The sequence below is a fragment of the Vigna unguiculata genome, chromosome 9 (genome assembly GCF_004118075.2).
Source record: "Vigna unguiculata cultivar IT97K-499-35 chromosome 9, ASM411807v1, whole genome shotgun sequence".
NCBI lineage: Eukaryota > Viridiplantae > Streptophyta > Magnoliopsida > Fabales > Fabaceae > Vigna > Vigna unguiculata.
In genome coordinates this window covers 24,324,680-24,347,511 of record NC_040287.1, presented here as the reverse complement: position 1 = coordinate 24,347,511, position 22,832 = coordinate 24,324,680, and the positions used below count along the sequence as shown (strand labels likewise).

Genomic DNA, 22,832 nt, shown 5'->3' with positions numbered 1-22,832 from the left:
ATGGATTAAGGAATTACTTGTATATCTAAATCCAGAAGTAAGAGTTCCAAGTAAGAATATAGTTGTGTCTAATATTTCAAAGAAATTTCATGAACGTAAAGAGAGGGTGAAACTTGCAATGTGTAAATCTCATAGCCGAATTTGTTTGACATCTGATTGTTGGACTTCTATAAATCAAGAAGGGTTTATTTGCTTGATTGCTCATTTTGTTGATGCTAGTTGGAAGTTGAATAATAAGATTATTGTCTTTTGTAAAATGGAACCTCCACATATTGATCTGGTTTGACACAAAATTTTTTACTTTGTTGCTTGATTGGGGAATAGATACACTACAAAAAAAATATTTTTTACTGACTATCACTTTTTAGCGGTTAAAGTAAGCCGCTAGAAATAATTCTACTTTGTGTTAATTTTCTTAACCGCTAGAAATGTTAAGTTTATTTTAAGATGACATTAACCCAAATTCAATTCTATTACGATGATGACGCTTCCCTTTTCTCAACGACAATGATGGCGCATCCCTTTTCTTAACAACAATGATGGCGCTTCCTCTCTTTTTTCTCAAGGACGACGATGGCACTTCCTTTTCTTCTCAAGGATGATGATGACGACTCCCCTGTTCTCCAGAATCATGCCTTGCGACTTCGTCGTCACGAGCTTCGTTGTCACTGATGCGCTTGAGCCCGACCAATCAATCTATCATTTACTTCAACGCCCTTTTTGAGATGTTTACCGGTTACCGGGCATAAAAACTGCTCAGTCACAACAGATTAGTACCTCTATCAAGATTTGTCATTAAGTTTAAGTTTAGGTTTTCGGTTCACAATTCTCTCTCCCTCGAAACCCTAGGAAACCACGGTAGAATTTTAATGGATGGTTGTTAATGTGATGCTCATGGTACTGAATGTTGCTGGTCGATCAAAATTGGAATTTTGTTGCTTGAGGTTTGTGTTAAATCTATTCATTAACTTGGTAAATTATGTGAATGTTGTTATCAATGGTTGTAATGCTTTACATTGAGTGGTAGAGAAGTTAGATATCTGAATTGTGTGTTTTTATAAGTATATGGCTAACTTCTAGAGCTTTAATTTAATGTGTTGGAACGCTATGCCAAAGATGCCGATTGAAACTCTTAGTTGGTGTATTTTGAATTGAATAGTAGTTGTACATGCATTGCTTGTGTCCCTGGAGGTGATGGTGATGTCGTTGTTTCTCATTCTGGTGGTAATTTGTAGTGTGTATGAGAAGGTAAGTATCAATTATCAGTAGAGAATCTTGTTCCATGGTTCACTTAGAATGTGATATTTCTTATAGTAAGTTAATAAGATATGTAGCTTTTCTTTCCCATTTTAGAACAAAGATGGTGCTGGTGATTCTTCTTTTCCAGTTGTAAAAGATTAAACTCAATTTTCCGTTGCCATGCACGTTACAGTGAGGTATTGAGTTTAATGACTTTTTGATTTCTAAATAATTTACTAATATAAATATTTTTTACCCTTTTCATCTAACTATCTATATTTTAATTTTTCTGTAGTAAATTCAGCCTGTATCACTTGTTAGTATAATGATTGCTTAGTTCTTGTGGAACTTCGCGGCTTTCTCACTAAATACTTTATTGGCAATACTACTAATACATCCAAGGCATAATTAGTTTTTGGTTTATATGAACTCTATAGGTTGTAGTTATGGAGAATATGTTGATTTTTGCAGAGTAATCTGATAGCCAAATGAAATATATGCTAGGGTTCAATTACCAATATGGGAGGTAGGATATGGAGAGGAAGGAATAGAGATTCCCTGGTAATCTTTTTTTCTCTGCAAGTGCAAATTAACAAGTGATTTTTACAGAAGCATGGTTCTTAAATTCTGAAGGGAAATGTGACAATTGTTCTCATCTTGGCACATCTGGTTCATTTACTTACTGTTCTTAAGTCAAAGGTGGTGCCTGGGCATTGTAATTGTATGCCTCATTTGTCAAGATTAAAACATGGTGTGGCAAATGATGCATATTATGAGTCATATGTTGACCAAATTCCTTATTGTAATGATGCTTTTTTATGCTCTTTCTATGCTTTTCTATACAGTGAACACAATAACTAAGTTTTGTAGTTTTTCTAGTAATTATATATATATATATATATATATATATATATATATATATATATATATATATATATATATATATATATATATATATATATATATATATATATATATTTCTATCCTATAACCCATGGCATTTTAGTGATGTTGTAGTGGTTGTGTTGCAGGATATATTTAGATTCCACCATGCTCTGAACCAAATTACCTGATACTTGTGAATAGGATTGCCAACAAGTCATTCATTCTCATCATTTTAGATTTGTTCCAATTATACACATTCTGCACATTCATTTCATTGAAACATTTTCACAAACAATTTGGTAAAAAAATGTCTTTTATTCATGCATTTCATCAAACAAATTTGGAATTCATTCATATGCATTGTTTTTCTTGATTTCATATAGCTAGGTACATCATTCTAATAGTTTTAAGTGATCATTTTCATTTTTCTTAACAGTCCAATCTCATTCCACCATGCATTAGCCATCTACATAATGTATATGCACATTATTGTCATACTTCTGTTAGCTTTTTGGGTTGGATTTGATATTTGTTCTTGACAGTCTAACCTCATTCCATGCATGCATTAGCTTTTTGGAATTCATTTTCACCTTGGAAAATATCTATTTAACTAAGTTAATACTTGGCTTAGTCTAGCAGTAAGTACCTCTACTGTCTAGTTTGGAAATGTATCCTACTTTTTGGAACCACTCAATTTTCATAACTCTCTCCATAAAGACTCACAAATGATGCATCCCACAACATTCAATTGTAGGTGATGTGAAGGGTATTCTCATCGTCATCGTAATATACATACATGCACACTCCACATCAACTTAGTTTCTTATCTCATATATTTATGCCGCTGACCTTTCTTCTTTCTTCATTATCTCTATTACAACTTCAATTCCAATTCCTTCTCTCTCTCTCTCTCTCTCTCTCTCTCTTTCACTCTTTTTCCACTATTTCTTCTGTATAAACCACTGTTCTCACTTCTTCCAAAAATGGGACGATCACCATGTTGTGACAAGGTGGGGCTAAAGAAAGGGCCACGGACACCGAAGGAATATCAGAAGCTCTTGGCATATATTGAAGAACACGGCCATTGAAGCTGGCGTGCTTTGCCAGCAAAAGCTGGTAATCTTGTGTATATGTTGATGTGTGTCTGTATGACTTAAAAATTACAATAAAGTTTGTGGTTCACTGTACTGGAATGATGATACTGTGTTCAGGACTTGAGAGGTGTGGCAAGAGCTGTAGATTGAGATGGACTAATTATCTAAGGCCTGATATTAAGAGGGGAAAGTTCAGTATGCAAGAAGAACAAACCATCATTCAACTCCATGCACTTAGGGAACAGGTTTTGTTTTCTATCTCTATCAAACTTATTTAAATTTCTCTCTCAAGAGTTCCTAAAACACTTAAATGGTGTAGTTCTTTTCTGAGTCAATGAGTTTTCAAGCAAGAGATTCTTAATACCAGTATCTCATAACCCCTAAATTTGCTTTCTCTGTCTTCAACATGTGACGAGTTTCAGGTGTTTGTGCTGGGGTTTTTATTGATTATTTTCACTATTTTAGTCGTATGATTCTTCTATGAGTACTGGATTTATGAAAACCCAAGAGGATTTTTTTTTGCGAGAAAAAACAGTGATGTGTGTGCCCACACCATACAATATTTTAATTTTTTAGTGAGAATTCTTATATCCTCCATATAAGTTATTAGATAATAACTTGGTAGGAGCTATAATTTCCATTTTCTAATTATAGTGTTTGAGGAACACACCAACTTAATTAAGGTAGGCTTCATGGTCCATAAATTGTTTATCTCTAACTATAGTAAATGTGCTATTGGAGATTTTATATCAATGCAATATAGGATTTGAATTCTGATACTATTGGTGCAGGTGCATATGAATGTTGTGTAGTGATTAAATCAAATGATGTGGCTATTGCAATAGTAGAGAAAGTGGCTAAGGGTGCTATCACCAAACTTCTTGTTGGAGCTTTATCATGTAGCATATTTGAAAGGTATTTATTGATTTGTTGATATATAGTTCAATAAACAAGTTCTGCTAGTTAATATGTGGCACAACTGTAAAAACTCTTGCTTACTAGAGACATTAATATGAAACTAGTTAATGCAACATCTGCTATGTGGGATATGGCATATGAATAAAACAAGAATATTAAAATTGGAGAAATATGAATGGTGCATGAGTACGTTAGAAAAGAGATAAATAAAGTTAAAACATCAATGAGCAAATTCAACATACCCAGTGAACACCTTTATCCTAAGCCTGTCTACAATGTAATGAAAAAAAAAATAACAAAGCCAGTAAATTGAAAACCTTTTCCACTAAAATTATGTGCACAAGTGCCTTACTATCATTTATGTTATATGAGCACTTCTAGTTTTGTGATCTACCATCTTAATTGAATGAATGTCTGGTTAAAAAGGGTTTGTAAAATAATGGAGCACGTAAGAGGTGGAAACAAATGTCTGTGGTATAGGTTGAATATTTTAAATTCCCAAAGTGGCTTTGTGATTTACATTTCAAATTTTCAACATGCATAACAAGGAATAAAAGAGTCATCCAACAATTTTTAATGAATACACTACTATTGTCTGTACATAGATTTTGGGAAGGATTGTATTCTTGTGTAGTGATACGCCTACTTTTACTGAAAAATAAAAAAAAGGGAGAGTAAGTGGCTCAACCTTCGTCACACAATTTATTTCCCTGTTAAAAAACTTCCAATTTACTATCAAAATTCTGATTCTTACTCTACTATCCTCCAATGGTTCTTCCCATTTAAGAAAACCTAAGCCTTAATAGCATATGCTACTGAGAGATAAGAGAAATTCAATCAATAATAGGAATTTGAATACTAACTTCACTTGAATTTGACTTGTCAAGTCATAATAGCTAATGCATTATTTTTTTTATGCTTTTGAATGAAACATAATACACTTTAATCTTTTATGTACTTTTCTCTGTATGCTAGAGATGATGGAAGTGTTTCTGATAAATATATGTTATGTAGACCATAGAATAGTGTTTATGTATGAATGGTTGGATTACATACCTTTGATTCACTATTTTAATGGTTTGCAACCATAGGTGGTTAAATTATGAAGATCCTTTGGTAAACCAAGGTGCATAAGGTGCATGGACTAAGGAAGAGGACAAGTCCCTTTTACTTATTGTCCAAGATATGTGATAAGGAACTGGTTCAATATTGCTTCATCTTTAAGCACATATCAAGCAGGACTTCATTTCAATGATTGTCACGATTCCGAAAGGGCTTCAATCATTCCATGCTAAATAGTGAATGGAATGAGGAAGAAGATGTTCAACTATGTTCTGCGGTGACATATTTTGGTGATAACAATTGGCAGTGTGTGGCTTTTGTTTTAGAACGACAGAAGGGAACCTAGTGCTCAAATAGGTTGGTTAACTATTTAAATTGTGTTTGTAGTTGGAGTTTGAATAAGGGAGTTAATTATGTTGATTATATACATTTATACAGTGTACTCATGTATAAATTTGTGTCACAAACAAATTCTTACTGATTTAGTTTTTTTTTGAATCACAAGGTGAAATGTTAGAGCCATGTTAAATTTGTCACTATCATAATTGGATTATTTATGCTTTATTTATATAATCCTAAAATTATGATATATTATTAGGGGTACAAATCTTTGAGATAATTAATTAAAGCTTTCATTTTGTCTAATAATGCAATAGAAAAAAAAAAAGTGAATTATGAAGTTAGTCTAATAATTAATAAATATTTTTTGAAATTTTAAATTTTTTTAAAAATATTCAAATAATTTTTACAATTTCTAATCGTAAAAAATGATGTATTTTGACGGTTTTTAATCGTCAAAAGTCAAAAAATGATATATTTTGTGCCGATTTTTAACCGACAAAATATGATGAAATATTATAAAATAAAAGTAAATTTTGTAGCAGTTTTTAATCGTTATTTTTTTTGACAACAATACCAGTGGTTAAAATTTTCTTGTCACAAACTGTTTTTGACATGCATAATTTTGACAGTTTTTTAAACCGTCAAAAATTTCATTTGTGGTGGTTTTTAACCGCTAAACCTTATAATTTTAACCGTCACAAATGTCTACTTTTTTTGTAGTGATAGGAAGGTTTTTTCTATCACATTAGATAATACTAGTGCCAATGAGGTGTTGCAAAAAATTTTGTGTGAGCAATTGAAATTGCAAAATAGTTTAATATGTAATGGTGATTACTTTTATGTAAGGTGTAATGCACACGTCTTGAATATTATTGTGCAAGAGAGATTAAGGGTGACTTCTGATGCTTTGCGTAAGATTAGAGAGAGTATAAAGTATGTGAGAGGATCAGAGGCAAGAAAAAATGCATTTAAAGAATGTGTTATTCAAGTGAGGGGTATTACACCAAAGTAGGATTGATAATGGATGTTGCTATTAGATGGAATTCTATGTATCTTATGCTTGAAAGTGCAATTAGATATCGACGTGCCTTTGGATGCTTGGCTATCCGTGATAGAAATTATGTTCATTGTCCATCAAGTGATGAGTGGAAAAGGGCTGAAAAAATGTGAGTTTGTGAAGCCATTTTATATAATGACTAATTTGATTTCAGGTTCTTCTTATCCAACTTCAAATTGTTACTTCATGCAAGTTTGGAAAATTGAATGTTTGTTGCGGGAAAATGCAAATAGTGATGATCCAACGATTAAAGATATGTCATTGACTATGATGAACAAGTTTAATAAGTATTGGGATCACTATTATGATATTCTTACTATTGGGGCTATTCTTGATCCACGGATGAAGTTTGAAGCAATCTAAATTTGTTATTCAAAGATTAATCCTTCTACTTGTGAAGACAAGATTAAAGTATTAAAGGATAACATGTATAAGTTGTTTGAAGAATATGTCAAATTAAATCCAAATGAATCAAATAGTTCAAGTTCTCAAGTTTCCCCTCCAACACAACTTGCTTCTTTTACGAATGATGAGCTAGTGATGGATGCATTTGATGTATGCTTTTTATTCTAAGAAATTTTCCTTTAACACAATTTTCTTTATTTTATTTCTTACTTACGAATGACATTAATTTTTTCTCATATTGTCTTAGGAATATGTTGATTATTTGAGTCAACATGTAAATGACACTGGAAGGTTTGAATTGGATCTTCATTTAGATGAAGGCAATCTTGATCCAAAATTTTTTGATAAGTTGGATGTATTGAGCTATTGGAGGGATCGTCGAGATCGTTATCCAAACTTATCTAAGTGGCTTGTGATGTGCTTAACATTCCAATCATTATCGTTGCTAGTGTGTTTGTCTTTAGTCTTGGTTCTTGTGTGCTAACCAAATATCGTTCTTCCATTCTTCCAAAAAATGTTGAGGCACTCATTTTAACTCAAAATTAATTGCATGGTTTTGAACTAACAACAAGTAACATTATTGTCAGTGAGTGTGAGGCACAAATGGGCACTGAGGCACAATTCGAGGTTGAGGCAGAAGTAGGAGTTCAGGGTGATGTGGTTGGTGAGGCAGAACTGTGGGGTGAGGCAAAACTGGGGAGTGAGGCACAATTGGGGGGTGATGATGGGGCTGGACAACCAAATGTGGTAGTTGAGGATGTGTTTGATAAGGATGAAGGTTCTTCTGTAGATAAACTTGATGACAGTGAAGAAGAAAGGGTGGCAGATGATGAGGATGTATTTAGGATGGACTTGAGCCACCTATTAGAAAAATTAGGTCTGTTTTGGATAAGTGGAAAGCAATGAAACGAAATTCAAGCAGTGTGAGGAGTAAAAAAGATGTTGGAGCTGGTTTATTTGTGACTAATGCTGAAGTTAGACAACATGACATAAGTGATGAATATGATACTGACGAGTTGGATTCAGATGTTGATAGTGAGGAGGGTATTGGTCGTGATGGGCCCAAATTTTCCAGATATAAAGCTGAAGATATGACAAAGGACTTCAAGTTCAAATTAAGAATGGAATTTTCTTCTTTGCAGGAATTTAAGAAGGCATTAATGGGGCATAATTTTTTAAATGGTAAAGAAGTTCAGTTTGTTAAAAATGATCAGAAGAGAGTTAGGGTTGTTTGTAAAAAAAAATGTGGTTTCTTAATGATGGCGAGCAAGGTTGGTGGTAGGGAAACCTTTTAGATTAAGACATTGGTTAGGTGTCAGAGGTGTGACAGGGTTTTTGGGAATAAAAATGAAAATAAGGACTGGATAGCACAAGTGTTAGTAGATAGATTATGAATGTGGGTGTAATGACAGTGAGTCAAATTATTGACGAGATCAAGAAGACATACAATTTTGGCATAACCCCTTGGAGGGCTGGGAAAGCAAAGCAAATAGCAATGGACTGTTTGGTAGGGGATGGACAAAGGAAATACAGTCGCTTACATGATTACGTAGCTGAATTGGTGAGAGTAAAGGCTGGAACATTCAAAATTATGATAAATCAGCCTCAAGCAAGTCTGCCACCAAGGTTTGGTTGTTTCTACATGTGCTTAGAAGGTTGTAAGGCTGGTTTTTTGGCTGGGTGTAGGCCCTTTATAGGGGTTGATGGATGCCACTTGAAAAAACTTATGGTGGTCAACTTTTGGTTGCAGTGGGCAGGACCCTAATGACCAATACTATCCACTGGCATTTACTGCTGTAGAGACTGAATGTAAGGATACGTGGAGGTGGTTTCTTTCACTATTGCTAGAAGATATTGAGGACATTGGAAATCATCGTTGGGTTTTCATCTCAGATCAACAAAAGGTGAACTACTTACATGCACTGAAATTTTAGAGTATGATAATTAATTGATATTATATTCTTATATAGAACTATTCATTTTTGCAAGGACTTATGACAGTATTTGATGAAATCTTGAATGGGGTGGAGCATCGTTTCTGTTTGAGGCATCTCTATAGCAATTTCAAGAAGAAATTTAGTGGTGGGGTAGTTATCAGAGACCTTATGATGGGGGCAGCAAAGGAAACTTTCTACGCAGGTTGGGAATAAAAGATGGGTGAGTTTAGAAACATTAACCCTGAAGCGTATAATTGGTTAATTGGCATTTCTAGAAGTTCATGGTGTAAGCATGCATTCAGCATTTATCCTAGATGTGATGTTTTAATGAATAACCTGTATGAGTCATTCAATAGTACTATCTTATTGGCTAGGGATAAACCAATCATTAGTATGATGGAATGGATTAGGTCATACACAATGAGTAGATTTGCAACACTTAGAAAAAAATTAAATGCATATCCTGGAATTGTTATGCCTAAGCCACAGAAAAGGCTTGATATGGAAATGGAAAAAAGTGGGAATTGGCTTCCAGTGTGGGCAGGGGGTGCTAAGTTTGAAGTAACACAAGGATTCACCATGGAGAAGTTTGTGGTAGATCTCAGTAAGCATAGTTGCACGTGTTATTTTTTGGATCTGGTAGGCATGTTGTGGCAGCAATTAATTATAAGGTAGAAAACCTTGAAGCTTATGTGCATGCATATTACAAAAGAGCTGCTTATGAGGCATGCTATAGCCCATAAATAACCCCAATCAATGGACAATACTCTGGCCTAAAAGCAATCAACCTAAACTACTCCCACCAATTTATGAAACACCACCTAGGAGACCCAAAAAGCTAAGAAGAAGGGAAGTTGATGAACATATCAGTCCTTCCAAGCTGTCAAAGAAAAATCTCATCATGAAGTGCAACATGTGTAAGTAATTGGGACATAATATAAGGAGCTGTAGAAAGGGAATCAAAAATAGAAAGGTAAATCTGAATCTGTTTGTTCAATTTTTTGTTTGTTCAAAGCATACAAATCTGAATCTGTTATACATACCCAATTGACAGGGACAAACACATAGAACTCCAACTGTGAGTGGAGCTACCAGCGCTGTAGGACCATCCAACCAGAGCTCCACTAGTAGAAGAAGATCTGCACCCATGGTTGTTGCAAACATGAACCAAGGAGAAAGACCATCAACAACACAAACCAAAAGCATGGCGACACAAGTCTTAGGGTCTCAAGCAAGTAGTGGAACTTCTGCCCAGCCTATGTGAAATTGATGGAGGAAACAAAGTTGTTTTGTTGCTTTTAATGGTGGACCACCTTTTTGTTGCAATGGCCATAGTGACAGTGGACAACTTTTTTGATTAAAGCAATATGAAGCTTATTGTATTCAGATTTATGGACCACTTGCCTGGCCTGGAATATTTTATTGAGTTCAATGCTAGGGACCACTTTGACGTTGCATTACAGTTGGACTACTTGTTGTTGTCATAATTGAGTTCAATACTATTTTTATTCCATTCCAGTAATACTATTGTTTCATTCCAGTAATACTAAAGATTCCAGTATGATGTGTAATCAATTTATACCAAAGATTCATTCCAGTATTAGAATCAATTTATATGAACTACTTTTATATCCAATGATACATTGCTGAAAAAAAAGGCCAATAATGATACAAACAAGAATAACACCAGTAACACCACGCAATTAACAAAAGTTTTGATTTCATTCATTCAAACATCTTAGGAGCACAGAACACTTGCCCATCAAAACTTAGCTAAAACATAACGAGAACACTCAACACTTAATTAACCCTTCAAGTTTCACACATAAGTAATACCTAAGTCCTAAATAGTATTGAGTACATGACTAATTACAGTTCAACTTGAACAACAACATAAACACCAATACAACTGTTATCGCCCACGACAAAACAAATAAACATTGCAAGCATGTCCCAAACTTTTTCTCTTCTTGCAATTTCCTCTTCAACTTCTCACTTTTCTTTATCAACTCTAATATAACTTTCTCCTTTTCCAGCCACGCTTCATCTTGTTCAACTCCTTTTCCATCGCTATCTTGAAATTTAGATTCATTGCATTTGAATTTGGATTCATCTTCATTAACTCATTCAAAGAAATTACATTGAGAATTCGACTACAAAAATTACGAAACCATTATCAGATGAAACGAAATCAAGCTCGACCAATCAATATTAAATTTTAATTTGTTACTTACAGCCCAATTTCTACATCTCCAAAATAATCTCGCTTTGTTCTTTACAGTCGTTGCCTTTAGGAGCAACAATCTTTCCCCACACCCACACACTTTCGAGGATATATTTGAGGACGACGCACAACTTTGCGACATTCTCGAACCATTATTCCTTTGCGAACAGTGAAATCCTTTGCTCCCACTCTTCATCACTCTACAACGGTCTTCAAACGTGAATGTTATTGACAACGTCTCTGTCGCACCATTACGCTCTGCCAAAGATCCTTACCAACGTCTTCGTCTCACCACTCCAATTTAGGGTTTCACAAATTACCCCAATCCCTCTTTATTGTAAACATTTGCCTATTTTAAAACGTTACCCAATAAAATCACCACGTGCAAAATTTAAACTAATGAAAACGAGATCCTAATGTTGCCTTCTGTTTGACAGGTGTCAATTACAACTAATGAAGTTTAAAATTGAGGACTAATTCCATCCAATTCAAAACGTGGGGGACTAAAATAGTGCAAACGTTAGGTGGAGGACTAAAACCAAAAATTACCAATAGTTGAGGGACGAAAAACATAATTAACCCTTAATTTCTTTTTATAATGTTTTTTATAATTTTTAAAATTTTTAAAAATTTTTTAATTTTTTTTAAATGTCCATGTGTACACCCAGCAATGTGTCACATGTCAAAGTTAATGTTCTATATTCAATTTGGTCCCTATATTTATTATTTTTGTTCAATTTAGTCTTAATTTTTGTTAACATGAACCAATTTGGTCCCTCTCTGAATTGAAACTAAATTTAATTTTTATATTAAAATTCACATTTTTTATTAAATATTTTTATATAATATATTAAAATTCACATCATTATAACTCTGATATAAAAATTAAATTTAGTCATATCTTTGATAAGGAGAAAGTTGGTCAATTTTAAACAAAAGTGAGACTAAATTGAACAAAAATAACAAATATAGGGACCAAATTGAATATAGAACATTGACTTTGACATGTGGCATGCTACTGGATTGACACGTGGAAATTTAAAAAATTAAAAAAAATATAAAAATATAAAAAAATATAACACAAAGTGACACGTTACAATCATTGTTCATGACCGTTAATGATTAAAACGGTGTTAGCAAGAAAAGACCCAATTGAACAAAATTGATGAAAATTAGGACCTATTTAAACACAAACAAATTTAGGACTTATTTGACAAAACTTGACAAAAATGGGGACAAAAAGATATTTTAACCTAAGAAAATCTATACTAATTGACATCATCTAAAATTACACTAATAATATTAGTAAAAAAACTTATTTATGTTTTTGATAAACATTATAGAATTAGACAACTTCATAATGTCAATTGAATAGTTAATTGACAAATTACTTTAACGATATTATTGGCTTACATTGTTTTTCATGTAAATGCCATCCCAACTAAAACAATGTTCAAATCAAGGCATACAAAGGAAAAATCTACAAAATAAATATAAATTTGAGAAAGAAAAAGTACGAAAAAAATTTAATTTTTCATTTAGTTTTAAAATGATTTAATTTTAAATAATAAAACTAACCTCATAAAATATCGTAATTTCAATTGCCTTTAAAACTTCCTTTCTAATCAACATTTTTTTTTCATAAAACGTTTCGAATCCTTTATGAAAAATGGATTATTCATATACAACTTCTATCCAAACATAATGTGAAGATGAGAAAAAAAATGAGATCCTCTCATTTTCTTCATCTAACGCGTTTTAAGAAAACAATGAAGTCAAATTATTCCGCATAACAGAGCATTTTCTTGTTTTCCTCAAAAGCAATTAAAATATGTACGAAATGAAAAGAAAATTTCCCAAATTGCACATATAACAACCTCATTTAAAAGCAGCCATTTACACATTTTTTCTCAGTCAAAGCATTAATGACGTGATTAGGTTTATAAAATTTTAAAATGAACAGCTAAAAATCTACACAATAGAAACACACAGACATTTGATAAGAAAGTAAATCAAATGCATGAAATATAACTTCCAATTTGCCAAAACACCACCAATTTAAAATTTGAACCTGGTTTGTGTCTCCAGGCATGAACACAAATGAGGATAAGTACCAAAGAAAATTAAAAGACATACTGAATATGTAGTAAAATGTCTGAGCACTCTATTTTGTCTACTGGTTAGGCTGTGTTTATATGTTTGTATGAGTCAAAGCAAAGACCCCAACATTAGGTACCATTGGACTTAGTCTAGGAAGGGGAGTACTTTTCCATGAGCTTGGAAAGTTCCTCATCAAACTTCTGCTCATGCTGCACCTCTTCCTCCCAATGCCTCCTCTTCATAGCAGCATAACCCACTTGATGGGCATGCAACAGTTTCTCCTTTTCGGCAACAAAGTTCTCCATTTCTTTATCTTGAACCTCAACAAATTTCAGATACTCTTCAACCCTACATCAAATTCACCAAAATCCATTGTAAGTTTTTAACCCACTAGGGACAGCAGGGAACTTGAGTAGTGATTATGTGAAATTAATTTTTCTACAAAAACACTTTCACATAATTTATAGATGTGAATATATCATTAGTCCAATGGAAGGAGCAAAAGTTACTTACTTGAGTCTATATTCCTCAGTATTTGCATGACCAGTAGTGCTTGACTGCTTCACCTTCTCACGTTCCTCCTGTTGCATCCTCTCAAAATCTTCTTCCTTTTCATCCCTTGAATCATGAATGATTTTGATCTGGTCCTTGAAGAATTGTTCTTGCATATACATCTTTCATGTTGACATAATACAATAGTGAGAAACGTTACCATAAAACCAAAAATATGATGACCTAGAGATCATTCAAGACAATTAACAAATAACATTTTTGTTTCTTGAAGAAAAAGCATGTTAAGCCCAGGTTATAGGAAAAGGTAAACCAAGAAGGCAAGAACATGGATGGAATCATTCAATCAATTTGTTCGGGAAAACTGGATTAACGGTGTGCTCTAGACCTTCACAACAAGATAAAAGTAATAAACCTAGGTCCAAATATTTACAAGATTTTGTGATTCTCTTTCAAGGCATCATTTTATAACAAGCATTTCTATAGATAATATAATGAAAATCCAGGCCAGTGCAACCATATCATTGCTCATTAATTTTTTTTTTTTTTACTTTAATGAAAGGAGGACAATATAGTAGTAACAACGTGACATTTAGGTGGGAAATAAATGCAGATATGCAACTCTATCTCTTATTCAGTGATGGTCTGATTTGACACATCAAACAGAAGTTCAATGGGTACATGAAGCACATTTTCATATGCAAAACATCTCACAAAGGAAGATAAAAAATGTGACCGTAACCATAGCTTATCCACTATTGTACTAACACACAAATTACAGCTCAAACTTTTCATCAAAACGATCAAGCAGAAGCACATCTTACTTGACCACAACTCGGTGACAGCAGAAATGATATATTACAAGTACATTTGACTAGCAAATATGCACAAAGTAACCACTTTACAACAAAATTAATAACAATAAATTCTGTCTGATGTTAGTATTACCTCTTCTTTGGTCTCTTCATGTTGCATTTTAGTTCTCCTCCTCACTATGCGGTTCTCCTCCATTGTCTTGCGCAGCTTCTCAGACATTTTACCAATGGATTCTTCAAGAGCTTTCGTGTGTTTAGTTTTTTTCACAACCTTGTTCTTAAAATATAGAAGTTGTTGGTTGTCTTCATTCATTTGGCGAATTTGGTGTACAACCATCTCCTGATATGATCTCATGTCAAATTTGAGTCTTGTTTTACCTACATAATTTCAGATGAGAAGAGATACAAAAGTCAGCTTATTCTTTGTCACCATAAAATAACCTGCATGTAGTACACATAAAACAACCTGCGCAGTGCAAATAAGAAAAGTAAAGAGGAAAGAGGAAATGAAACCTTGGCTATGCCTATTGAAAAATTCAAGATCTTCTTTTGTAGCCATGTAACCATAGAGCTGGCGCTTCCCCCCAGGGAGATATAAATTGGGGCGGTTGAACCAAGAATCTTTATCAGTTCCTTGGTCTGTAAAATGCTTGTCCAGACGCTCTGCCTCTAGATAGCCACTGGCTGAGGCTTCAAATATCAAAACACTCATCCCACGATGACCTTGTGGGCCATAGGAGTGGCGAGCTTTAACAGCAGCATATGTGCTAAAATAATCAAGAAGTTCTTGGTTACCCATACCTATCCACTGAATACAAAGAACAAATCCAGAGTTAACATAAAACCAGTAATGTGTGAAATTTGTGAAAGTTATGGTCCATAAATACAATCCAGTAAAATATTAAACATGACACTAGTAGTTATTCATCATTTGACACCAATAAAAATATACACCTTATCATTTTCGTCCTGTTCAAGCTTCGTATTTTGAATGATAACCATTGGAGGCCAAACTATTTCGTGATCTTTTTCTTCTTGTTTCAAACCTTTCCATTTTCCAAATGCCTCCCCAGCTGGAATTACTGAAGTACCCCTCCTGCGTAATTCCTCATCCAAAAGTATAGCAAGTTCTCTGTGAATCTTCACCCTTTTTGATCCCTTTGTTTTGGCATGAGTCACCAAGGGCTGCAGTCCTCTGTACCAATCAATAGCTCCAGGACCACCTTGACAAGCTGGACAATGCCACTGTCTTTCTGGTTCATTTATCTGTTCAACAGTCAAGCCATCCAAATTCTCAAAGAACTTCCTAAACCATCTGTTCTTTTTACGTGTCTCATGGCTCTTTTGACTAACATCAGAATCATAGTCATCACTCATTAGATCATCATCCGTATCTTCCAAAGCATCTGAGTCCTCCTCTTCATCATCATCATCATCAACATCATTATTCTGTTCAAGGTCTTCAGGTGCAATTTCATCCCTTACATTTGGCCGTATTGCACCAGGTCTAGATTGCCAATTCCAGCCATGCTCAAGTGGAGGCCGAATTAAGGGATTTGGAGGCACATAGTTGCCTTCATATCCACTTGTTGCTGACTGAGGCCTACCATTTCCTCTGCCAGCTGGTCTCCTAAAGTTGGCATTTTGTGTCTGCCAGGAATTTCCAGAAGATCTTCCAACTCCACCATGATTCCAGATGCCTGGCTTTTGAGCCATTTCTGCATTCACCCAAGCCTTGGGATTAGAATTATGGGCTGGCGCCCCCCATGGCTTTGCAGCGCTGCTTCCACCTCTGTTCTTGGATTTCTTTGCATATACCTCCCATTCACCATCATCTTGTCCTGAGTTTAGCATGGTGTCAGCAACACTCTGAGTCAACTGATCAATACTAGGCTGAGATTCGGATATGCTCTTCCCTTTGGACATATCATTGTTAGCCATGGTTTTGGGTCTCGCACTCCCTCTTTTCGAACTCATTTGTATATGCTCTGTACTGTATCATTATTTTTGTGTGTTCAGTATAACAGATGGAAAAGATAATGTGCACACAGAATCATAAAACTGAAGGAGCTTGAAAAGAAAAAAATCAGATAATCCATCAGCTACAATAAAAAAGGAAAAACCTACTTTAATTTTACTAGGCAAAGAGAAGTCTTAATCTACCAAAAGCTGTTGTAACAAGTAAATCAAAACAGTGTAGAAATTCATTCAATAAAATATACATTCTAAAACAAGGAAAATAATCAACACCTCATATTATGAACTCAAAGTAGTCAAAATCGCGATCCAGAACGTAAGATCGAATGAGTCTACTATCTTTCTACTCGCTCTCCGATCTCGCTTCACTTAAAACTCAACTTAAGTGAATAGAGCAATAAATCTTCGTGAGGGGTGGGGGGAAACAGCTCTAGGGTTTTTCTTAATGGGTTGAAATTGTTTTCTAACCTAAAAAGTTTAGCCCATTTAAGCCCAATTACTTAAGACTGTTACTGCACCCAAAGTCTTTGCGTGGTGGTCGGAAATCACAAAATCAGAAATTTAGGGTTACGAAAATCAGGAATTTAGGTTCCAAATCGGGAGAAAGGGAACCAGAACGCAAATTACGAACAAACCAGTCTTCGCAGTGGTCGTGGCGGTCGGAATCATCCGCCAATCGCAGTCCGATGGTGGCTCTGCATTCTCCGTGCACTGCGCTGTTTTCTCGCTGCTGCCGGTGGAGGAGAAGCAGGTATGGCCAGCGGCGACGTGGTGGCCAGCGTGTTTCGTGGTGGCCAGCGGCGACGTGGGTGGAGGAGAAGCAAGTATGTGTATGGCGCAGAGAAGAGAGTCGAGAAGAAGAGTCGAAGTCTCAGTCGCAGAGTGTGTGAGGTGTCTCGCGCAGAGTGTGAGGGAGGGATATTAAAAAAATGGATAATGATATTTTAACCCATTTTTTTGACTCACTTTTAACTCATTACTTTCATCACCCTTAGATCATCACATCACATTACTACAAAAAGTTAAAATAGATAATCTAAAGGTGATAAGAGTAGTGGGTTAAAAGTAGGTCAAAAAAAGTGGGTTAAAATATCATTATTCTAAAAAAATTGTGCACGTGCTATTTGTTTTAGTAAGTGATACGGGCCGCGTTTTGGCCCGCGGGTTGGCCTGACGGGCCAGCGGGCTTGACGGGCCAGGCTGTCTCGGGTTGGCGGGCTGAATTTCTTGTCCCGACCCATGCTTTTTCTACCGGGCTGGTGGGCTGGCCCATCGAGCCCGGCCTATTTTCCCATCCCTACCCAAAGAGTAACAAAGAAAAGATGCCTCTTTAGAAACAGTCCTTGTTGCACCAAAAAAAGAAAAGTGACTGTTAAAACTGCCACGCAATAAAATAAAAGACTGACCCTCCCTTCTATAACTGAGAAAAACTGCCACAACCTCTCTTCCCATGAGTGAAACCCCTGTTCTCCCTTCATTAAAATGGGTTTAGACTGCCACTCTTCCATCCCCTAAATACACAAATTTTCACTTTTTTTCCAGCTATTTAATGATGTACTATTTTATTTTATATATTATGAAGTTCAGTTAAAACATTGAAAGAAGGAGACACAATAAGATATAACTAAAGGGAGGGGGAATCTAAATGGAATAATACAAAAAGATCAACGCAACAATGTGAGTGGTTCACGTGATTTATGTTTGATTTGGGTACATAACAATTCAGCCCACAAATTCATATCACCAAGCTGAAGAATTGTACCATACCACACAAAGTGTAGTAAATTGTACAAAAGTCAATAGTCATAATATTAAGCCAAATAGTGAATTTAATAACAAGAGTTATGCAATTATAAAAGAGAAGAAAAATACAGCAAGAAATGGCTTCATAAGGTCAACTATCTGAACTCAGTGAGCATAACACAATTCACCCACTTTGGTCACCATTTTCCATGATTTTGACTGGAAAAAAGCATCACTGCACCACAACAGCCAGGTGCAACACGTTGGACCTTGGATGGCAACGTGCTGTGGAAGAATCACACTACTCATGTGTGATACAAGATGCAATTCACACAATTCATTTGTGATTCAAATGATTCATGTTGAACTCAGCCACATAATCAATTCAGTGGACAGATTCACATCACCAAGCTGAAGAGTTGTATCATGAATTGTACAATACTAATTATTAAAAGTCATAATTTTAAGAGAAATAGTGAATTTAATAACAAGTTGGGAAATATAAAAGAGGAGAAAAAGTGCACCAAGAAAGGGCATCATAAATGTAGCTCTAAACATAGAGGTGAAAGAAATGAAAACAAAACAAGACACAAACACACACATATATAACCGAACATAGAGCCTCTTTAGTGTCAACAGCACTGACCCCAAAGGATGTGAACAGTGAAGAGAACACAAAACAGTATGCCTAAGTTCCACAGATTGTGATTGGCTGGAAACTCAACCAGGGAGGAGTGCAACAGGTGGACCAGAAATGCAGATTAGTGCTCTATGTCAGATGGTTTGCATTGAAGACAGAGGACACCAAAGAGAGTGGTGCAATGTTTAGCCTTTCTAAGAACTAATTGGGCAAATAGGGTTAGTATTCTGATGAAAGAAAGAGAAGGCTAAATCTCAATATTAACATCTTAAATGGCATCGGACAATATCTTTATAGAAACTAATGAGAATAGTGTAAAATTTAGCCATTGAAAGGACTGAGTGGGGAAATGGGGTTAGTATTATGATGAAATAAAAGGGGACAAATTCCAATATTGCCAACCTTAAACTGCATTGAGCAACATCATTAAAGGGCCAAACAAACAGGTTTAGTACATGGAAAATTTCAAAAGGTTATCAGCTGGAAAGGCCACAATTCCATGTTAAAGGGGCCACAATTCAGAGCATGACACTGATCTGCTCCACTCAATGGCATACAGAAACGGCACCGACACCAAATGAAATTGTTTAAGGAGCTGGGGTTTTGTACATAGAAAGAAGAATAACAGTTAGGATGACCACAAAGTGATCACAGTTTGCACTGCATTAACAGTGGCATACCAAAGCAGCACCAGATACATGATTTGAGGGGCCAAATAAACAAGGTCTTGCAAATGGAGGAGAAAAGTAGCAACTAGGATGCCCATAATTCTACATAAAAGCGATCACAATTTGCTTTGCACCCATTAGATTGTACTGCTCTACCACAACCCACGCAGTTTGGCATTGTGTAAACATTCACATCATAACAAAAAAGGGAGGGCAAAGGAGATTCACAGAATCATAACAGGTACAGCCTATACAGGTATTGAAATTAACATTGACAACATGCTTCTCTCACAAAAGGACCCCAGAATTGGCAATTGCAAATGCATCAGGCTACTCTTCCATTACGCTGTGAATATTATGTGCACACGATTAAATTGAATCTCAACTAGATTATACTCCATCCAATGCTAAAGCTACTTATGTTTTACAAATCAAGTCCCATTAAACATTATTTTTAACATATACACACCCTTTTTTAATATTTGTAGTACTTTCAAACAAATAGTCCAATCAAGGGTCTTAATCGAGGATATTTTAGACTAAATACGTAGTATATAGTATTTCCTAGTCTGTGTGCATTGACATTAAACATCAACAGTTTGGGACAGGGGTAGTAGAAGACAGAAGGTATGTAGATCCAATATAAAAAGCAAAGATAAACAATAACAACATAATCCACCACTAAAAACCATTCATTTAAATTTCTTTTGTTAGGTTCTCATCTTCATGAAAATAGGTTAAAAAACGTAGATTCTTTCTTCAAAAAAAAAAAAAAACAACAGAAGGCCAAAATGTATTAGAAAAATTCAGAGCTTTCAAGAAAGATTCACCATAAAACATTCAGGCTGTTTGAAAGCCCCCAAAAATCTAAAACTTGGAACAGCCAAATCCTTTGGGAAGACCCAACTATTGCTGCTACTCTCATTCCTTCTACCCTACTCCATCACATTCAACCATAAGTACCATAAGTAGAGATGCGGTTAGACGTGAAAACAATAAAAAACAAAACCAAAGAGTATTTTCTCCTAAAACTAACACAACGGCATGAGACGAACCCATGCCATCCTTTCCTTCTTACTTTTTTTAGTTTTAAGAAATTCATCGCCTTTACATGGAAGAGAAGCATGATGCAACCAGACTTTCCCAAAAGAATCATCCAAGAAGCAAGAACCAATGCAGGTAGCAAACAATACATAATAGGAGACAAATCGACGACACCGTATTGGCACGGCACAAAACCCCACGTCCCAAATCACAAGAAAGTAAGAAAATTAAAAATCTACCAGAGAAACAAAAAAATCACCAATGATCGCGTGAAGAAGCCGATGAAAATGCGGCAGTTGAGACTGACGCGCCACCCGGGTGGCGGAGAGCGAGTAGGGAGTGAGGGAGTGAGTGAGTAAAGCGTCAATTGGGGACAAAGGAAGTTAGAGGAAGACTAAGGTCTGGTCATAAAATATGGTGCAGGCTTTGTGAGTGGACTTCAAAATTTAATTTAATGTGATTTATTTGGGTACAACCAAAAAATAAATAAGAAATATAAATAAATAAAACTCATAAACTTGGACTCTAAGGACATGTACCACCAAAGAAACAACAAAAGCTTTTGCTTTCACTTTCAAGATTATATTTTGGGCAAAAGTTTAACCATATCTATTATTTTTTTCTTAATTTGTCTTTAGTTCTTATAATATTTTTTAAATGATCGACAAATGCATTTATTACATTATACGAGAAAAACATAGATAAAATATAAAATTCTATGGCTATTTTATTAGAATTAAAAAATTATTATATTTATTGGTTTCTAAAAATATCTTAAAAAATATATAAAAGATAATAAAGTCAGGGATATAACACTTGAAATACAATCCAATCAATTTACCTCTTAGAAAAATGCACAAGTTTGGATTGTTTATCAAATAGATAATCATTGAGTTCCCTTTTCTACTTATTTAGTTCCATTTTTTTCTTTCTCTTTACCAAACAAACTGAAGTTTTAATTTTAATTTTAATTTAGAAGTTTGCAAACTATTACTGTGAAAACTGTAATCTCTTTGATCAATTGATTTAAAAGTAGATATACATTTAATAAGTGTTTGACTGAGTTAAGATGGAATGTGAAATAATATTTTCTTTCAGACATTTCAGGACTGAAAATAATTATCTTTTAAAAATATCTCTTACTTCAACCTTGTTTAGGAAGGCAGAGTTTAGGGGAAGGAAAATATTGTTATGATTGTAAAGACCGCGAAAAGTTATTATAAAATTTATACAATTAGTTAGAAGTCAAGGGATAGTTTTTATGTTTTTTCTTGTCATATGAAATAATTTAATAAAAATAAGTTCATATTTTTCAGTAAAATATCGCGTACTCTTTCTTCTTTCTTTTATTTTCAAATAATGAAACTTTTTTTTTTCTCATGGAAGGTGATGATAGTTAGAATTCAATTAATATCCAATTTTATGATATAAAAAAGTAAAATATACTAAAACTTATGAGTGATTGACAAATTTTCATCCTTGAAAACGATTTCCTTTTTGTTTTTTCTAAATTGTTTGATAAGAGTAATTCTTAAAAGGGATTCTAAAAATAATATATACTTTTCAATTGTAAAAAAAGTTAATATTTTTAATTAGTGAAACTATCATTAATATAAATTTTAAAATAGTTATTATTAAGTTTAATAATGTAATAATTATTTACTTTATCTTTTTCTTGTATTTTTTTATTAAGTATTTTCTTTTAATTTTACAATAATAACTTGTTTCGTCTTTGAATTGCACCATGATTTAATTGAATAATTTGTTTTTGCAAACTTTCAATGATAACTTGCAAACTTAACACTTTGTTTATTGAGTTAACTTGTAAAGCAGTTTTTTTTTTTTTTACAGAGAGAGATTTTTTTTTTTTACACAAAGAGATAAAAAGGAAGGAAATGATATTTATTTATTCCTATAAAGTCAATTAAAATAATAACGTTATAATTAATGATTATGTAGAAGTTATCATTTTAAAGTTGTCTTGTCCCACTAGTTTTATAAATCCGTTAGGATGAAAGAACTTCATTATAAATTAGAATATCAAAATTGACAGTTTGGTTTAGTTAAGCCAGATGGATTATAATTTATGACATAGTCTCATTTTATTTAGGTTTACCTAAAGTCGTATTTTGCTTAATTAAAAATTAAAAAAAATCATAATTCGTTTATAAA

General features: G+C 34.1%; 1 protein-coding gene and 1 long non-coding RNA gene across 8 annotated transcripts; one reads left to right on the top strand and one right to left on the bottom strand.

Moving 5' to 3' along the window:
• Window positions 1-453: 453 nt before the first annotated feature.
• Window positions 454-5,737, top strand: LOC114164299. 4 transcript variants are annotated; one of them, XR_003599529.1, is made up of 6 exons: window positions 454-1,436; window positions 1,711-1,800; window positions 3,135-3,240; window positions 3,336-3,463; window positions 4,010-4,133; window positions 5,228-5,737. It is a non-coding gene; the product is annotated as an uncharacterized LOC114164299 (long non-coding RNA). The 4 variants fall into 4 exon arrangements; XR_003599531.1 differs by having other exon boundaries at window positions 455-944; XR_003599530.1 differs by having other exon boundaries at window positions 455-1,436; window positions 1,744-1,800.
• Window positions 5,738-13,158: 7,421 nt separating this feature from the next.
• On the bottom strand, window positions 13,159-21,096 carry LOC114163255 (protein SUPPRESSOR OF GENE SILENCING 3). 4 transcript variants are annotated; one of them, XM_028047445.1, is made up of 6 exons: window positions 20,920-21,096; window positions 15,543-16,581; window positions 15,102-15,396; window positions 14,722-14,966; window positions 13,777-13,937; window positions 13,159-13,611 (listed from the first exon to the last, which is right to left on the bottom strand). In XM_028047445.1, exons 2-6 carry the CDS (start codon window positions 16,563-16,565, stop codon window positions 13,413-13,415), a joined length of 1,923 nt encoding a protein of 640 aa, XP_027903246.1. In that variant the 5' UTR covers window positions 16,566-16,581; window positions 20,920-21,096; the 3' UTR covers window positions 13,159-13,412. The 4 variants fall into 4 exon arrangements, with proteins under 4 accessions (XP_027903246.1, XP_027903248.1, XP_027903247.1 ...); XM_028047447.1 differs by having other exon boundaries at window positions 13,413-13,611; window positions 15,543-16,576; window positions 20,920-21,088; XM_028047446.1 differs by having other exon boundaries at window positions 13,413-13,611; window positions 20,900-21,078.
• Window positions 21,097-22,832: the final 1,736 nt, after the last annotated feature.

Coding starts and splice junctions, on each gene's coding strand:
- LOC114163255 (XM_028047445.1), bottom strand. CDS start 16,565: ATGAGTTCGAAAAGAGGGAGTGCGAGACCCAAAACCATGGCTAACAAT. Junction 15,397..15,542: donor AACAGGACGAAAATGATAAG/GTGTATATTTTT, acceptor CTTTGTATTCAG/TGGATAGGTATGGGTAACCA. Junction 13,938..14,721: donor ATGAAGAGACCAAAGAAGAG/GTAATACTAACA, acceptor TCAACATGAAAG/ATGTATATGCAAGAACAATT.